Below are 17,829 nucleotides of genomic sequence, written 5' to 3'. Positions count from 1 at the left end.
CTCTTGTTTGTTGAGAGTTTTTTTATTATTGATCCAATTTCATTATTAATAATTGGCCTGTTCAGATTTTCTGTTTCTTTCCTATTTTGGAAGATTGTATGTTTTTAGGAATTTGTCCATTTCTTCTACGTTGTCCAACTGTTGGGACATAATTATATATCAGTCTCATAATCCTTTGTATTTCTGTGATGTGATTGTTACTTCTCCTTTTTTCATTTTGATTTTACTTATGTCCTATCCCTTTTTTTCTTGATGAGTCTGGCTAAACATTTATCAATTTTGTTTATCTTTTCAAAGAACCAACTCTTGGTTTCATTGATCTCTGCTATTGTTTTGGATTTTTTTTAAAGTCTCTATTTCATTTATTTCTGTTCTGATTCTTATTATTTCCTTCCTTCTATTAACCTTGGGTTTTCTTTGTTCTTTTTCTCATTCCTTTAGGTTTAAGATTAGATTGTTTGAGATTTTTATTCCTTGAGGTAGGCCTGTAACACTATAAGTTTCCCCCTTACCAATATTTCTCTGCATCCCAAAGATTTAGACTATTTGTATTTTCATTTGTCTCCAAGTGTTTTATTTCTCATTAGATTTCTTTTTTGTTTTCTTTTGTTTTTTGGTTTTTTGTTGTTCTTTTTTTGTTTTTAATAATTTTTTATTTTTTATAAACATATATTTTTATCCACAGGGGTACAGGTCTGTGAATCGCCAAGTTTAAACACTTCACAGCACTCACCAAAGCACATACCCTCCCCAATGTACATAACCCCACCCCCCTTCTCCCAACCCTCCTCCCCCCCAGCAACCCTCAGTTTGTTTTGTGAGATTAAGAGACACTTATGGTTTGTCTCCCTCCCAATCCCATCTTGTTTCATTGATTCTTCTCCTACCCACTTAAGCCCCCATGTTTCATCACCACTTCCTCATATCAGGGAGATCATGTGATAGTTGTCTTTCTCCGCTTGACTTATTCCACTAAGCATGAAATGCTCTAGTTCCATCCACGTTGTCACAAATGGCAAGATTTCATTTCTTTTGATGGCTGCATAGTATTTCATTGTGTATATATACCACATCTTCTTGATCCATTCATCTGTTGATGGACATCTAGGTTCTTTCCGTACTTTGGCTATTGTGGACATTGCTGCTATAAACATTTGGGTGCACGTGCATCTTCAGATCACTACGTTTGTATCTTTAGGGTAAATACCCAGTAGTGCAATTACTGGGTCTTAGGGCAGTTCTATTTTCAACATTTTGAGGAACCTCCATGCTGTTTTCCAGAGTGGTTGCACCAGCTTGCATTCCCACCAACAGTGTAGGAGGGTTCCTCTTTCTCCGCATCCTCGCCAGCATCTGTCATTTCCTGACTTGTTTATTTTAGCCATTCTGACTGGTGTGAGGTGATATCTCATTGTGGTTTTGATTTGTATTTCCCTGATGCCGAGTGATATGGAGCACTTTTTCATGTGTCTGTTCGCCATCTGGATGTCTTCTTTGCAGAAATGTCTGTTCATGTCCTCTGCCCATTTCTTGATTGGATTATTTGTTCTTTGGGTGTTGAGTTTGCTAAGTTCTTTATAGATCTTGGACACTAGTCCTTTATCTGATATGTCGTTTGCAAATATCTTCTCCCATTCTGTCAGTTGTCTTTTGGTTTTGTTAACTGTTTCCTTTGCTGTGCAAAGGCTTTTGATCTTGATAAAATCCCAATAGTTCATTTTTGCCCTTGCTTCCCTTGCCTTTGGCGATGTTCCTAGGAAAAGATGTTGCTGCGGCTGAGGTCGAAGAGGTTGCTGCCTGAGTTCTTCTCAAGGATTTTGATGGATTCCTTTCTCACATTGAGGTCCTTCATCCATTTTGAGTCTGTTTTTGTGTGTGGTGTAAGGAAATGGTCGAATTCCATTTTTCTGCATGTGGCTGTCGAATTTTCCCAACACCATTTATTGAAGAGGCTGTCTTTTTTCCATTGGACATTCTTTCCTGCTTTATTGAAGATTAGTTGACCATAGAGTTGAGGGTCTATTTCTGGGCTCTCTATTATGTTCCATTGATCTATGTGTCTGTTTTTGTGCCAGTACCATACTGTCTTGATGATGACAGCTTTGTAATAGAGCATGAAGTCCGGAATGTGATGCCACCAACTTTGGCTTTCTTTTTCAATAGCCCTTTGGCTATTCGAGGTCTTTTTTGGTTCCATATAAATTTTAGAATTATTTGTTCCATTTCTTTGAAAAAGATGGATGGTACTTTGATAGGAATTGCATTAAATGTGTAGATTGCTTTAGGTAGCATAGACATTTTCACAATATTTATTCTTCCAATCCAGAAGCATGAAACATTTTTTCATTTCTTTGTGTCTTCCTTAATTTCTTTCATGAGTACTTTATAGTTTTCTGAGTATAGATTCTTAGCCTCTTTGGTTAGGCTTATTCCTAGGTATCTTACGGTTTGGGGTGCAATTGTAAATGGGATTGACTCCTTGACTTCTCTTTCTTCTGTCTTGTTGGCGGTGTAGAGAAATGCAACTGATTTCTGTGAATTGATTTTATATCCTGACACTTTACTGAATTCCTGTACAAGTTCTAGCAGTTTTGGAGTGGAGTCTTTTGGGTTTTCCACAAATAGTATCATCATCTGCGAAGAGTGATAGTTTGACTTCTTCTTTGCTGATTTGGATGCCTTAAATTTCCTTTTGTTGTCTGATTGCTGAGGCTAGGACTTCTAGCACTATGTTGAATAGCAGTGGTGATAATGGACATCCCTGCCGTGTTCCTGACCTTAGCAGAAAAGCTTTCAGTTTTTCTCCACTGAGAATGATATTTGTGGTGGGTTTTTGATAAATGGCTTTGATAATATTGAGGTATGTGCCCTCTATCCCTACACTTTGAAGAGTTTTGATCAGGAAGGGATGCTGTACTTTGTCAAATGCCTTTTCAGCATCTATTGAGAGTATCATGTGGTTCTTGTTCTTTCTTTTATTGATGTGTTGTATCACATTGACTGATTTGCGGATGTTGAACCAACCTTGCAGCCCTGGAATAAATCCCACTTGGTCGTGGTGAATAATCCTTTTAATGTACTGTTGAATCCTATTGGCTAGTATTCTGTTGAGTATTTTCGCATCTGTGTTCATCAAGGATATTGGTCTGTAGCTCTCTTTTTTGATGGGATCCTTGTCTGGTTTTGGGATCAAGGTGATGCTGGCCTCATAAAATGAGTTTGGAAGTTTTCCTTCCATTTCTATTTTTTTGGAACAGTTTCAGGAGAATAGGAATTAGTTCTTCTTTAAATGTTTGATAGAATTCCCCCAGGAAGCCGTCTGGCCCTGGGCTTTTGTTTGTTTGGGGATTTTTAATGACTGTTTCAATCTCCTTACTGGTAATGGGTCTGTTCAGGCTTTCTATTTCTTCCTGGTTCTGTTGTGGTAGTTTATATGTTTCTAGGAATGCATCCATTTCTTCCAGATTGTCAAATTTGTTGGCGTAGAGTTGCTCATAGTATGTTTTTATAATAGTTTGTATTTCGTTGGTGTTAGTTGTGATCTCTCCTCTTTCATTCATGATTTCATTTATTTGGGTCATTTCTTTTTCTTTTTGATAAGTCGGGCCAGGGGTTTATCAATTTTATTAATTCTTTCAAAGAACCAGCTCCTAGTTTTGTTGACTTGTTCTATTGTTTTTTTGGTTTCTATTTCATTGATTTATGCTCTGATCTTTATGATTTATCTTCTCCTGCTGGGCTTAGGGTTTCTTTCTTGTTCTTTCTCCAGCTCCTTTAGATGTAGGGTTAGGTTGTGTACCCGAGACCTTTCTTGTTTCTTGAGAAGGGCTTGTACTGCTATATATTTGCCTCTCAGGACTGCCTTTGTTGTGTCCCACAGATTTTGAACCATTGTATTTTCATTATCATTTGTTTCCATGATTTTTTTTCAATTCTTCTTTAATTTCTCAGTTGAGCCATTCATTCTTTAGAAGGATGCTGTTTAGTATCCATGTATTTGGGTTCTTTCCAAACTTCCTCTTGTGGTTGAGTTCTAGCTTCAGAGCATTGTGGTCTGGAAATATGCAAGGGATGATCCCAATATTTTGATACCGGTTGAGTCCTGATTTAGGACCGAGGATGTGATCTATTCTGGAGAATGTTCCGTGTGCACTAAAGAAGAATGTGTATTCTGTTGCTTTGGAATGAAATGTTCTGAATATATCTGTGATGTCCATCTGGTCCAGTGTGTCGTTTAAGGCCTTTATTTCCTTGTTGATCTTTTGCTTGGACCATCTGTCCATTTCAGTGAGGGGAGTGTTAAAGTCCCCTACTATTATTGTATTATTGTTGATGTGTTTCTTTGATTTTATTATTAATTGGTTTATATAGATGGCTGCTCCCACGTTGGGGGCATAGACATTTAAAATTGTTATATCTTCTGGGCGCCTGGGTGGCTCAGTGGGTTAAGCCGCTGCCTTCGGCTCGGGTCATGATCTCAGGGTCCTGGGATCGAGTCCCGCATCGGGCTCTCTGCTCAGCAGGGAGCCTGCTTCCTCCTCTCTCTCTCTGCCTGCCTCTCTGCCTACTTGTAATCTCTCTCTGTCAAATAAATAAATAAATCTTTAAAAATAAAATAAAATAAAATAAAATTGTTATATCTTCTTGTTGGACAGACCCTTTGAGTATGATATAGTGTCCTTCCTCATCTCTTATTATAGTCTTTGGCTTAAAATCTAATTGATCTGATATAAGGATTGCCACTCCTGCTTTCTTCTGATGTCCATTAGCATGGTAAATTCTTTTGTACCCCCTCACTTTAAATCTGGAGGTGTCTTCTGGTCTAAAATGAGTTTCTTGTAGGCAATATATAGATGGGTTTTGTTTTCTTATCCATTCTGATACCCTGTGTCTTTTGATTGGAGCATGTAGCCCACTCACATTCAGGATAACTATGGAGAGATATTAATTTAGTGCCATTGTATTGCCTGTAAGGTGACTGTTATTATATATTGTCTCTGTTCCTTTCTGATCTACCTCTTGTAGGCTCTCTCTTTGCTTAGAGGACCCCTTTCATTATTTCCTGTAGAGCTGGTTTGGTATTTGCAAATTCTTTCAGTTTTTGTTTGTCCTGGAAGCTTTTAATCTCTCCTTCTATTTTCAATGATAGCCTAGCTGGATATAGTATTCTTGGCTGCATGTTTTTCTCGTTTAGTGCTCTGAATATATCATGCCAGCTCTTTCTGGCCTGCCAGGTCTCTGTGGATAAGTCTGCGGCCAATCTAATATTTTTACCATTGTATGTTACAGACTTCTTTTCCTGGGCTGCTTTCAGGATTTTCTCTTTGTCGCTAAGACTTGTAAATTTTACTATTAGGTGACAGGGTGTGGGCCTATTCTTATTGATTTTGAGGGGCATTCTCTGAACCTCCTGAAATTTGATGCTTGCTCCCTTTGCCATATTGGGGAAATTCTCCCCAATAGTTCTCTCCAGTATACCTTCTGCTCCCCTCTCTCTTTCTTCTTCTTCTGGAATCCCAATTATTCTAATGTTGTTTCGTCTTATGGTGTCACTTATCTCTCGAATTCTCCCCTCGTGGTCCAGTTGCTGTTTGTCCCTCTTTTGCTCAGCTTCTTTATTCTCTGTCATTTGGTCTTCTATATCGCTAATTCTTTCTTCTGCCTCATTTATCCTAGCAGTGAGAGCCTCCATTTTTTATTGCACCTCAATAATAGCTTTTTTGATTTCAACTTGGTTAGATTTTAGTTCTTTTATTTCTCCAGAAAGGGCTTTTACATCTCCCGAGAGGATTTCTCTAGTATCTTCCATGCCTTTCTTGAGCCCGGCTAGGACCTTGAGAATTGTCATTCTGAACTCTAGATCTGACGTATTACCAACGTCTGTATTGATTAGGTCCCTAGCCTTCAGTACTGCCTTTTGTTCTTTTTTTTTTGGTGAATTTTTCCGCCTTGTCATTTTGTCCAGATAAGAGTATATGAAGGAGCAATTAAAATACTAAAAGGATGGCAACAACCCCAGGAAAATATGCTTTAACCATATCAGAAGAGATCCCAAATCGTGAGGGGATAGAAAGGGGATAAAAAGAGGTTCAGAAAGAAAGAAAGAAGAAGGGGAAAAAAAAGAATTAAAAAAAGAAAATGAATAAAGAAAACTATAAAAAAGAAAAATATATATATATTAGATAAACTAGTTAAAAAATGTTAAAAAAGAAAAGGGTAAAAGTTAAAAAAAACTTTTAGCATAAGAAGAGAAGAAAAATGAAAAAAAATTAAATTAACTGCAAGACTAGAAAATCACAGGGAGAAAGCCATGAGTTCCTTGCTTCGCTTTCTCCTCCTCTGGAGTTCTGCTGCTCTCCTTGGTATTGAAACTGCACTCCTTGGTAGGTGAACTTGGTCTTGGCTGGATTTCTTGTTGATCTTCTGGGGGAGGGGCCTGTTGTAGTGATTCTCAAGTGTCTTTGCCCCAGGCGGAATTGCACCACCCTTACCAGGGGTTTGGCTGAGTAAACTGCTCAGGTTTGCTTTCAGGAGCTTTTGTTCCCTGAGCTTTTTCCGTAGAGTTCCAGAGGACAGGAATACAAATGGCAGCCTCCTGGTCTCCGGCCCGGAGGAGCCGAGAGCCTGGGGCCCCAGTCCTCAGTGCGCCCTCAAAGAACAGCGCCCAGTAACTCCCGTCTGCCTGACCTCCGGCCACGCTCTGAGCTCCACGCTCTGAGCTCACCTAGCCTGCGACCGGTTCAAGGTAACCCGGAGCTGTGAGCTTACTGTCAGCTCTGTCTCTGTAGCCGGCTTCCCCATTCCAATACCCGCAAGCTCTGCGACAGACACCCCCAATCCTTCTGCCCTGCGGGACCTGAGGCCACGCTGACCGCGCGTGGGCTTCACCCTGGTTTAGCCTCTGGAGCGATGTCCCTCAGCGGAACAGACTTTTAAAAGTCCCGATTTTGTGCTCTGTTCCTCCGCCATTTGCCGGCTCTGTTCCTCCGCCATTTGCCGGGAGCCGGCCCCTCCCCCTGGGGTCTATCTTCCCGTCGCTTTGGATTCACTTCTCCGCCAATCCTACCTTTCAGAAAGTGGTTGTTTTTCTGTTTCTAGAATTGCTGTTCTTCTTCTCTTCCATCTGCCGATGGATTTGCAGGTGTTTGCAATCTTTAGATAAGCTATCTAGCTGATCTCCTGCTAGCTGAAGTAGTCTCAGCCTGCTACTTCTCCGCCATCTTGACTCCTCCACCTCTCATTAGATTTCAACCCATTTTCAGTTTGATAGTATATTATTTAGCCTCTGTGTGTGTGTGTGTGTGTGTGCTTTCTTTTCTTTTCTTTTTTTTTTTTTCTTGATATCTAGTTTCATACCTTTGTGGCAGAAAAGATGCATGATTTCATATGATTTCCATATTCTTGAATTTATTGAGGTTTTGTGACCTAACATGATCTATTCTGGGGAATGTTCTATGTGCACTTGAGAAGAACTTGTGTTCTGTTGTTTTTGATGTAATGTTCTGTATATATGTTAATTCCATTAGTTCTAATGTGTCATTCAAAGACACTGTTTCCTTTTATTTTTCTGCCTGTATCATGTATCCACTGATGTAAGTGGGGTGTTAGGATCCCATACTATTATTATATTAATGTCAAATTCTCCCTTTATGCCTGTTAATAACTACTTGATGTACTTAGGTGCTCCAATATTGAGTGCATAGATACTTAAAACTGTTATACTTTCTTGTAGGATTGACTCCTTTATCATTATGTAATGCTCTTCCTTTGTCCTTTGCTATTCTTTATTATTTTTTTTAAAGATTTTATTTATTTGACAGAGATTACAAGTAGGCAGAGAGGCAGGCAGAGAGAGAGAGGAGACAGCAGGCTCCCTGCTGAGCAGAGAGCCCGATGCGGGGCTCCATCCCAGGACCCTGGGATCATGACCTGAGCTGAAGGCAGAGGCTTTAACCCACTGAGCCACCCAGGCGACCCTAGTCTTTGTTTTAGTCTACTTTGTGTGATATAATCATTGCTATCCTGGCTCCCCTCCCCTCACACACACCATTTCCACTTCTATTTACATTGTATATCTTTTTCCATCCTTTCACTTTCAGATGGTATGTGTCTTTAGGTCTGAGGTCTCTTGCAGGCACCATATAGATGGGTCTTGTGTTTTAATCCATTGTGTCACTCTATATCATTTGATTGAATTATTTGGACCACTTACATTTAAAGAAATTATTCAAAATATTTTTCAAAAAAATTATAGGAATGTATTTGCTGACTTTTTTTAATCGTTTCCTGGTTTTTGTTTTTGTGGTTGTTTTCGTTACTTCTTTTACTGTCTTTCCTTGTAATTGGTAACTTTCTATAGTATTTTGTTTGGCTCTCTTTCACCTTATCTTTTGGGTACCTGCTATAGGTTTTGGGTTTGTGGTTACCGTAAGGTTCATATATAGGTTCCTAAGTATATAGCAGTCTATATTGTTGATGGTCATTTAAGTTTGATCACATTGACCACATTATAAAATATCTTCTTTCATCCCCCTCCATACTTTTTTAATATGTTATACTTTTATCTTTTAATTCATAATTTACTTCTAATTATGGCCTTTTCCAACTTTAAAGAATTCCCTTTAGCATTTTAAAAATATTTATTTTACATACAGCATGAGCAGGGGGAGGGCAGGGAGGTATAGAGAGAGAAAGAGAGAGAAGCAGACTTCCCACTAAGTGTAGAGCCCAGAGTAAGGTTCGATCTCATGACCCTGAGATCACGACCTGAGCTGAAATCAGGAGTCAGATGCTTAACCAACTGAGCCACCCAGGGTCCCCAAATTCCCTTTAACGTCTTTTAAGTCTTGAACTCCTTAACCTTTTTTCTGTGCAAGTCTTACCTCTCTTTCACTTCTGAATGATAAACTTGCTGGGTGATTATTCTTGGATGTACATTTAAGCTCTTTGAATATACTGTGCCACTCCTCTCTGGTCAGCAGTTTCTGCTGAAAAATTCACTGATAGCCTTATGGAGTTTCCTGTGCTTAACTTTTTTGCTTCTCTTGATGTTTTCAGAACTCTAATTTTATCTTTAGCCCTTGCTGTTTAAACTATTGTGTGTTTTTGGGTGGACCTCCTTGGGCTCATCTTATTTGGAACTCTGTTTCCTGAGCTGGAGGTCAGTATCCTTCCCTAGGTTAAGGAAGTTTTCAGCCATTCTTTCTTTCAAATAAGTTTTCTGCCAAATAAGTTTTCTTCAAATAAGTTTTTTCTAACTCCTTCTGGAACACCTATAATGTAAATGTTCACTTGATGTTGTCCAAAAGCTCCTCTAACCTTTCATTTTTAAAAATTCTTTTTTTCTTTTTGCTGTTCAGCTTGGGTGCTTTCCATTATCCCCCAAATGGCTGATCCATTCTTCTGCATCCACTAAGACTCTTGATTCCCTGTAGTGTATTTTTCTTTTTTCATTTAAAAAAATTTTTTTTCTCAAGGATTTTATTTATTTATTTGACAGAGAGACAACAAGAGAGGGACCACTAGCAGAGAGAATGGGAGAGGGGAAAGCAGGCTTCCTGCTGTGCAGGGAGCCTGATGTGGGGCTTGATCCCAGGACCCTGGGATCATGACCTGAGCCGAAGACAACCACTTAATGACTGAGCCACCCCAGCGCCCCTTTTTTAAAGGTTTTATTTATTTATTTGACAGACAGAGATTACAAGTAGGCAGAGAGGCAGGCAGGGAGAGAGAGGAAGAAGCAGGCTCTTCGTTCAGGTCATGATCCCAGGGTCCTGGGATCGAGCCCCACATTGGGCTCTCTGCTCAGCAGGGAGCCTGCTGTCTCCTATCTCCCTTTCTGCCTGCCTCTCTGCCTACTTGTAATCTCTGTCAAATAAATAAATAAAATCTTTTAAAAATAGTAATAATAAAACAAAGAATAGCAAGAGACAAAGGAAGAGCATTACATAATGATAAAGGAGTCAATTCTACAAGAGAGTATAACAGTTTTAAGTATCTATGCACTCAATATTGGATCACCTAAGTACATCAAGTAGTTATTAACAGGCATAAAGGGAGAATTTGACATTGATATAATAATAGTATGGGATTCTAACACCGAAGGCAGAGGCTTTAACCCACTGAGCCACCCAGGCGCCCCTAGTCTTTGTTTTAAAGTCTACTTTGTGTGATATAAGCATTGCTATCCTGGCTCCCCTCCACCCCCACACCATTTCCACTTCTATTTATATAGTCTTTTAACTTCACTATTGTGCTTTAAGATGGTCTTTGCTATTTTTGGCTCTCTATATTTCCAGGTAAGTTGTTAGCCCTCAAGACCTCACCCAAACCATTAGTATTTGGTGGACTGCATTCAATTTACATCAATTTGACAGGAATTAACAATGGAAAAATAGTGTTCTAAACAATAAATATGTATATTATTACTATTCAGATCTTTTAAAAATTTGTTATGTTTTGTACTTTTTCTGTGCTGAGCTCTTGTACATCTTTCATTAGACAAATATTGGATAGTATTTAATGAAGATCCATAGTACTTAAAAAGCTATCTTATGTGTTTCTAGCTTACACAAATATTTTGTACTTTGACCTTATCTCTAGTAACACTACTAAAGACACTAATTAGAAAATCCAAAAGGATCTGCAAATAACCTAAGTGGGAAATCAGACAGTGAATTAGTTTTATTTCTCCAATCAATCCATTTTTTTTCTCATTTAATTTCTTACGTTAGTTACCATATAGTATGTCATTAGTTTTTGATGTAGTGCTCCAAGATTCATTGTTTACATGTAATACCCAGTGCGCCATGCAATATGTGCCCTCCTTAATACCCATCACTGGGCTCTCCCAACCCCCCACCCCTTTCCCCTCTAAAACCCTCGGTTCATTTTTCAGAGTCCACAGTCTCTCATGGTTCATCTCCCCCTCCAATTCCACCACCCTTCACTTTTCCCTTCCTTCTCCTAATGTCTTCCATTGCTATTACTGATGTTCCACAAGCAATCAATCCTTATACTGTTTTTTGTTTTTGTTTTACCTTGCATTGAAGGCTATAGATTTCCCTATAAGCAGTGCTTGACCTGTACGTGCAAATTTTAATGTTATATTTTCATTAAAATAAACCCTGAAAAACTGAAGAACTTTCAAGGGATAATGACAGAGATAGAATTAAGGAATGGCATAACATTAAAAAAGTAAATAAAGGGGTAGGAAGATAAGGATGTCCCTTAGAAACAAAAGCAAAGAGATGTTAAATAGAAAATAAGAGGATAAATCTAGGAGGTCCAATACCTGAATAATAGAAATTCCAGAAAGAGGACAGAGAATGAGGCAGGGAGGAAATGATGAAAGAAGCAAAACACTAAAGGACTTAAATTCCCAGAATGAAAGGATATGAATAACTAATTAGTACAATGGATGAAAAAAAAATTCCTATCACTAGGAAATTTAGGATTTTCTTTTGATTTCAGGAGTTTTCTAATATTTTCAATAAAAAGAGACTTGGTTAATGGATTGAAAATTGAAAGACTTCTCATCCTCAATTCTGAAGTGAGGCAAATTCTGAGGGAAAACTGTTTTCAAGCTAGCATTTTAGAACTACCCAAACTGGGTGCCTGGGTGGCTCAGTGGGTTAAGCCTCTGTCTTCTTCGGCTCAGGTCATGATCTCAGGGTCCTGAAATAGAGCCTTGCATTGGGTTCTCTGCTCAGCAGGGAGCCTGCTTCCCCCACCCCCTCTCTGCCTGCTTCTCTACCTACTTGTGATCTCTCTCTCTGTCAAACAAATAAATAAAATCTTAAAACAAAACAAAACTACCCAAACTATCAATGAAGGGACAGACATTTTCTTGGGAGATTTCAAAACCTTACCTCTAAGCATCTGGAAGATGGGTGCACCAAAATGAGAGAATGAGCAGGAAGATCAAGGACAAAGATGACTGAACACAAGAGAAATAAAAAGAAGGGCCAGAGCTGTGGTGCAGCATACTTACTTAGCCAGTAACCAGTTTACACTGGAAGAAAAGGAAAAGGGCCCCCAAAAGTGTATCTATAGGAGGAAAAGAAAACAGTGCTAATAGAACAGAATACCTGATTAAGGTTGGACAAGTAGGAAACAAAGAGGTTTTACAATCCTGGGGAAAATGTATTGATTTCAGGAAGAACAAGTTGCACAGGAGAGAAAATATAATCATAACACACTACTAGTTAGCTATCCAGTGAATAAAAGTCCTAAGTTATAAACACTGAATATAAATTTAACAGTAACAAGAAAGATATTCTTGTAATAGGAGGATGAAAAGGAAGAGGTAAAGGTAACTCACGGGTGAGTTAAAAGTACAAAATCCTTATCTTCTATAACAGCAAGTTAACAGATAATGAATAAAACCCATAAATATGTAACCATATATCCCTCCTTAAAAAGATGGAGGTAAATACTAGAAGAAACTGTAAAAGAGTTGGACAGATGAACTATTACTCAAATTTTCAAACTATTGTTGGATAACTCACTTGCCAATCCTTTTTCAACATCCAAAGAAATTTCAGCCACTGATTATCTAATTGCATTTAGAATAAAAAATTAAGTCAAGTCTTTTAGAAAAGCTGGGAAAACAGCAGGCAAAAAACCCCCAAGAACATATAATCAATCACAACTGCAAATGTCAAATATTTACAACTCAACACAAAACACCTAGAAGTACTTTAAACCAGAAATTTTAACAACATTCAATCATAGTTACTTAAAATTTTTCATCAGTCTTAATTAAAATAAATTTAATTGAAAAATTAACCGTAGAGTAATATAGTACAAGATATTTTTACTGCACATGACAACAGCACAAATACAGTATAATACTCAAATCTTAGTATATTTTTAAATATATTAGATGTGCACAACAATAAAATAACCTCCTACTTTACAGATGCACTTTTCATTCTATCAAATACAAGGCTCACATGAGACCTTAAATAATCTTCTGTTCAAGAGCCCAGGGACAAGGCTAAGCAGTCAATCAACCTTTTAAAACATCTATAAACCAGAACAATTTTCTTCGAGTTTCATAAGCCAAAGACTATTAAGGAATATTTTAAGACTGAATCGAATCTGGTAGCAAAGAAATTAAGAAATTTGGGGAAAAAAACATAGTTCAATATTAACAATAAAGTATATCTGCCAGGTTCTAGGTTTTCCTTGGCACAACCATGAAGCGTGAACATCTTTAAAACATGAATATTGAATTCGGTACAATTTTACAGTGTATCTAATTATAGTAAAGTGCATAGCTGATGAGAATGCTTTTTTGAAACAGCTTCTTGAATCCAAATAAATACTGTAATGCAGGGTCTTAGAAAATATATTAACTATAGAAATGCCCACAATTAGAAATGATATCTGGCAATATGGTAATTGAAATGGTATGGCAATGTGAAATGTTAAAAGGAATGATGTTAAACATGAAAACGATGATGGGATAATTTTTACTTTAAAACCTAAAATAAAAATAAAGAGTGGTGAGCTCATTACTTTATGTATGTTATAAGTAGGAATTGTTACCTCCAAAATATTTATTCTTTCAATGCTTATTTTTTAATTGCCCATATTTGACAGATACTCTGCTAGGTGCTATGTGAACACTGACGAGTAAAACTAGGTTCTCTGCAAAGAAAAATACCTTGGTCTAGGAAGTACCCATTATAGACTTACAAATTTAATTAAATATGGCTTTGGGAACTAAGGAGAAAATCTTTTCTAAAAAGTTACCTCTCTAATTAAGAATGCTATGCACATAGTCAATTTCAGAGGCTCATACATACTCAGAAACTCTAAATTGCTAACTATTGCAGTTGATGTGATTGATACCTTGTCTCATCAACTGCCTGTGTGTTTTTCCCCAAAGCACATTCTTACACACAAAATTTTTTAAAACAATGAAATATTTCCTCTGTTCTTTCATCCCCAGTCTTAGTAAAATATAAAACAAAATCCTATTTTTCATCTGGATTTCAAAGAATTTAAACCAAACATATTCTACACGCGAAACAAACACCCTAAGTTTTATAACACCGTCAGTGTGTCAGCAAATATGGGGCGAAACAGTTGTGACTACGTGGTGCTGCTGCAATTACTCTTCATCGTCTCTTTGAAGTGGTATCACCTGAATTTCTTTGGCTATCCTTTCTGCTAAGGTTTTATTATTCGCAGCAATTATTCTTCGTGACATCAAGTCAAATGGCGCACCTAAAATCAAACCAAACATGATTCCTGTAAAACTAGTATAGTATGTGTATTGGTCAATCATAGCATTTTAATACTTTGTTTTCTTTAAAAAAAAAAAAACTGTCATTATCATAATGTTTAAGCTTTGGCAATACATAAATGAGTTTTAAGAATCTTTTAGTAAATACCAGAGTTTTTTTGGGGGGGGGGGGGACTCTCAATCATACCAGTCTGAAAAATGTCATTTTTTTTTTCTAAATTTAAATTCATGAGTTAACATGCAATGTAATATTAGCTTCATCTACTTCTTTCCTGTGTTCTTTTTCTAATCTTTTTATTACTCTTATTACCTCTTTCATGTTTGGGAATCTATGGACAGGAAATCTGACTCCACAGCACAGCATTTTCATATCACTCTCCTTCCCATTTCTTTACTTCTTCATTGCTTTTCTCCCTGATCACTGGTGAATACTTTTAGCCCAGGTTCACTCTTCACTTAAAAAATTTTCACCATCTTGGGGCACCTGAGTGACTCAGTGGGTTAAAGCCTCTGCCTTCGGCTCAGGTCATGATCTCAGGGTCCTGGGATCAAGCCCCACATCGGGCTCTCTGCTCCGTGGGGAGCCTGCTTCCTCCTCTCTCCGCCTGCCTTCTGTCTACCTGTGATACCTGTCTGTCAAATAAATAAAATCTTTAAAAAAAAAAAGAGTTCCGGTGTACAACATTTATTTAACCTGGACTAATGGGGAAAGAATGGAGATAGCGTTCATATTTAAGTAATGTGTTCACGCCAGGGACAAAACGAAGATTTTGACAAACTGAGTCACGCTCCAGCTCACTATATGGAACACACATCTGAAAGTAAAAGAACTACGGCCACAGCAAGCACTGTTACAGATTCTGGACAATATTAATGGTCATATTGAATTAATATTATACTTTTGAATTTTCTTTGTTGTATAGCTTGGTTTATTTTTAATTTGAAAATGTTTTGGTTTCGGGACGCCTGGGTGGCTCAGTTGGTTGAGCGGCTGCCTTCGGCTCAGGTCATGATCCCAGCGTCCTGGGATCGAGTCCCACATTGGGCTCCTTGCTTGGCAGGGAGCCTGCTTCTCCTTCTCCCTCTGCCTCTGCCTGCCACTCTGTCTGCCTGTGCTTGCTCTCGCTTCTCTCTCCATGACAAATAAATAAATAAAATCTTTAAAAAAAAAAAAAATGTTTTGGTTTCATAGTTGTATCTTAAATTTGGTTTTATGTTTACACATGTATAAGTGATTTTAAAATAAAGTAATTCAAGATGGAAAAAAAAAAAGAGTTCCTGATACTCATGTCTGAAGAGGCTTAATCATTTATCATTATTAATCCCACATTATAATTAGCTTCTTATCCTTGCCTCTATCTCTAAATTTGTTTTTTATTTTTTGCTTTTTTTTTTTTTTTTTAGATTTTATTTGGCAGAGATCATAAGTAGGCAAAGAGGCAGGCAGAGTCAGAGAGGGAAGCAGGCTCCCTGCTCAGCAAAGAACCCAATGCAGGCTCTGATCCCAGGACCCTGGGATCATGACCCGAGCCGAAAGCAGAGGATCAACCCCCTGAGCCACCCAGGCGCCCCTCAATTTGTTATTCTTATTTTGCAGAAAACTACATGCCTTGTTTTTGTTTTGTCTTTAAGAATTTATGTAATAAATACTAATATATATTAAACATTAAAGGAAAAAAACTACATATAAAGGAAAGTCCAACAGAGAGAAAAATGCTTTTACTGTTCCATAATTTTACCTGTCACGTCCAATAGTACTCCACCAGCTTCGGTAACAATAATGCCAGCTCCTGCCATATCCCAGCAGTGAATTCCCATTTCATAATAGGCATCTGCAACTCCAGCTGCCACAAGGCACATATTAACAGCTGCTGTTCCAACACCTCGGATCCTAACAAATAACATTTAAAAATCAGATTGAAAAATATCTTTCAAAAAGACTCCTCCTCTAGTTTAATTGTTGAGAGAATTTACAAGTTAAAAAAAAAAACTTATCTAATTATCATGATATACTATACAGATGACAAAATTAATCCCCACAGAGCAATCGTTTAGTAAGCTAAACTCTAAAAGATATATTCAGGGGGGGAAAAAAATGGAAAAAATGCCATCATTCTTCTATAATGGCATGCATGTATATTCATATTTGTCTCAACGTAGGGACTACAGCCCCATAATACAAGCAGTCTCTAGGAGGAGTAGAATATGTTATTGGTCACTGCCACATGTGTGCACATCAGAATGTGTGACTAAAGGGTTAACGGCACACCTGGGCTCTGGTGAGACGGAAGCTGACCTGAAAAGAGTACTACAGGTTTGTACCTCTTCCCTGGAAATATTAATGTAAATATGGATACTGCTTTGATAGCCATTACAGTAATAACCGATTCAAGAAAGAATCACTAATAAATGCCAAAATGAGCAAGCGCAAGACTGGTATTTACATAATGTCAAATTACCTCCCCCAACATATGTAATGCATGCATATATCATTTTATTGTGTTTTGTTTTTATCACATATCATATATATTGATTTTTTTTACAAACTGAATCTATTGGTACTTCATGTCTCTTTATCACATTTTGGTAATTCTTACAATATTTCAAAATTTTTCATTATTATGTTGATCAATGATTATGACTCACTGAAAGCTAAGATGATTAGCATTTTTAGTAATAAAATGTTAAGGTATTATGCACATTGCTTTTTTAGACATAATACTATTATATACTTCATATACCATGGTATAATAAAAACATAACTTAGATGCACTAGAAAACCAAAAAATTCATTGACTTGCTTTATTGAAGTAGTTGCTTTATTGCTGTAGTCTAGAACCAAACCTGCAATATGACTGAGGTATGCCTGTACCTATAATGGAAAAGCATCTTTATAATGGTCTACCAATATCAAGTGAACTAACTTATTATCACCAATAATGGGACAAAAAGCTATCAAGTGCCTCCTCCTATTATGCACTGAGAAAGACATAACATTGCTTCTCTAACATTCCTGACAAAATTGTATAACTCCAGTCTTGAGGAAACCAGACAGATTCAAATCACGGACTTACTACAAAATAACTGATATACATTTTTCAAAAATAGCAAGAGCATAAAAGACCAAGACCAAGCATCTGTTCCAGATTTTTAAAAACTGATGATAAAGGACAACTAAATGCAATGTTTGATCCTGGGTTGAATCTTGGATCTGATTTTTTTCAAAGTTTGAATAAAGTGTCACTATATTAGATAACATACCACTTTTAACTTCCTGATTTTTACAACTGCATTATAGTTAGGGAGTATCTCCTTTATTAAAGAACACTGAAATATTTAAGAAAAAGTGTTCATCATGTCTGCAAGTAATTTTCAAGTGATTTTTACTCAAACTCCTTTTGTAATTATTTAAACCCCTTCATATAAGGCCGTGAGATCTGTTCATTGAAAAGGAAATAACAGGAGTTGGGGGGAGCAGGAAGATGGAGTGGTAGGAGCATCCTGAGCTCAACTCCTTCCACAGATACACCAAGATAACAGCTCTATCTGTGCAAGTCACTCTGAAAAACGAC

General features: G+C 37.4%; 1 protein-coding gene across 2 annotated transcripts in view; it reads right to left on the bottom strand.

Moving 5' to 3' along the window:
- Positions 1–12,729: 12,729 nt before the first annotated feature.
- Positions 12,730–17,829, bottom strand: part of IMPA1 (inositol monophosphatase 1) — a 34,484-nt gene continuing 29,384 nt past the window's right edge. For both annotated transcript variants that reach the window (XM_059166136.1, XM_059166137.1), the window contains exons 8-9: positions 15,997–16,148; positions 12,730–14,238 (exon numbers count right to left, since the gene is read on the bottom strand). In XM_059166136.1, the coding sequence (XP_059022119.1) occupies positions 14,123–14,238; positions 15,997–16,148 (268 nt within the window). In that variant the 3' untranslated portion in view covers positions 12,730–14,122. The remainder of the gene's footprint in view (positions 14,239–15,996; positions 16,149–17,829) is intronic.

Source organism: Mustela lutreola, chromosome 3, assembly GCF_030435805.1.
Source record: "Mustela lutreola isolate mMusLut2 chromosome 3, mMusLut2.pri, whole genome shotgun sequence".
Taxonomy (NCBI): domain Eukaryota; kingdom Metazoa; phylum Chordata; class Mammalia; order Carnivora; family Mustelidae; genus Mustela; species Mustela lutreola.
Note: the sequence above shows the minus strand (reverse complement) of the source record. Positions and strands in the feature narration are given on the sequence as shown.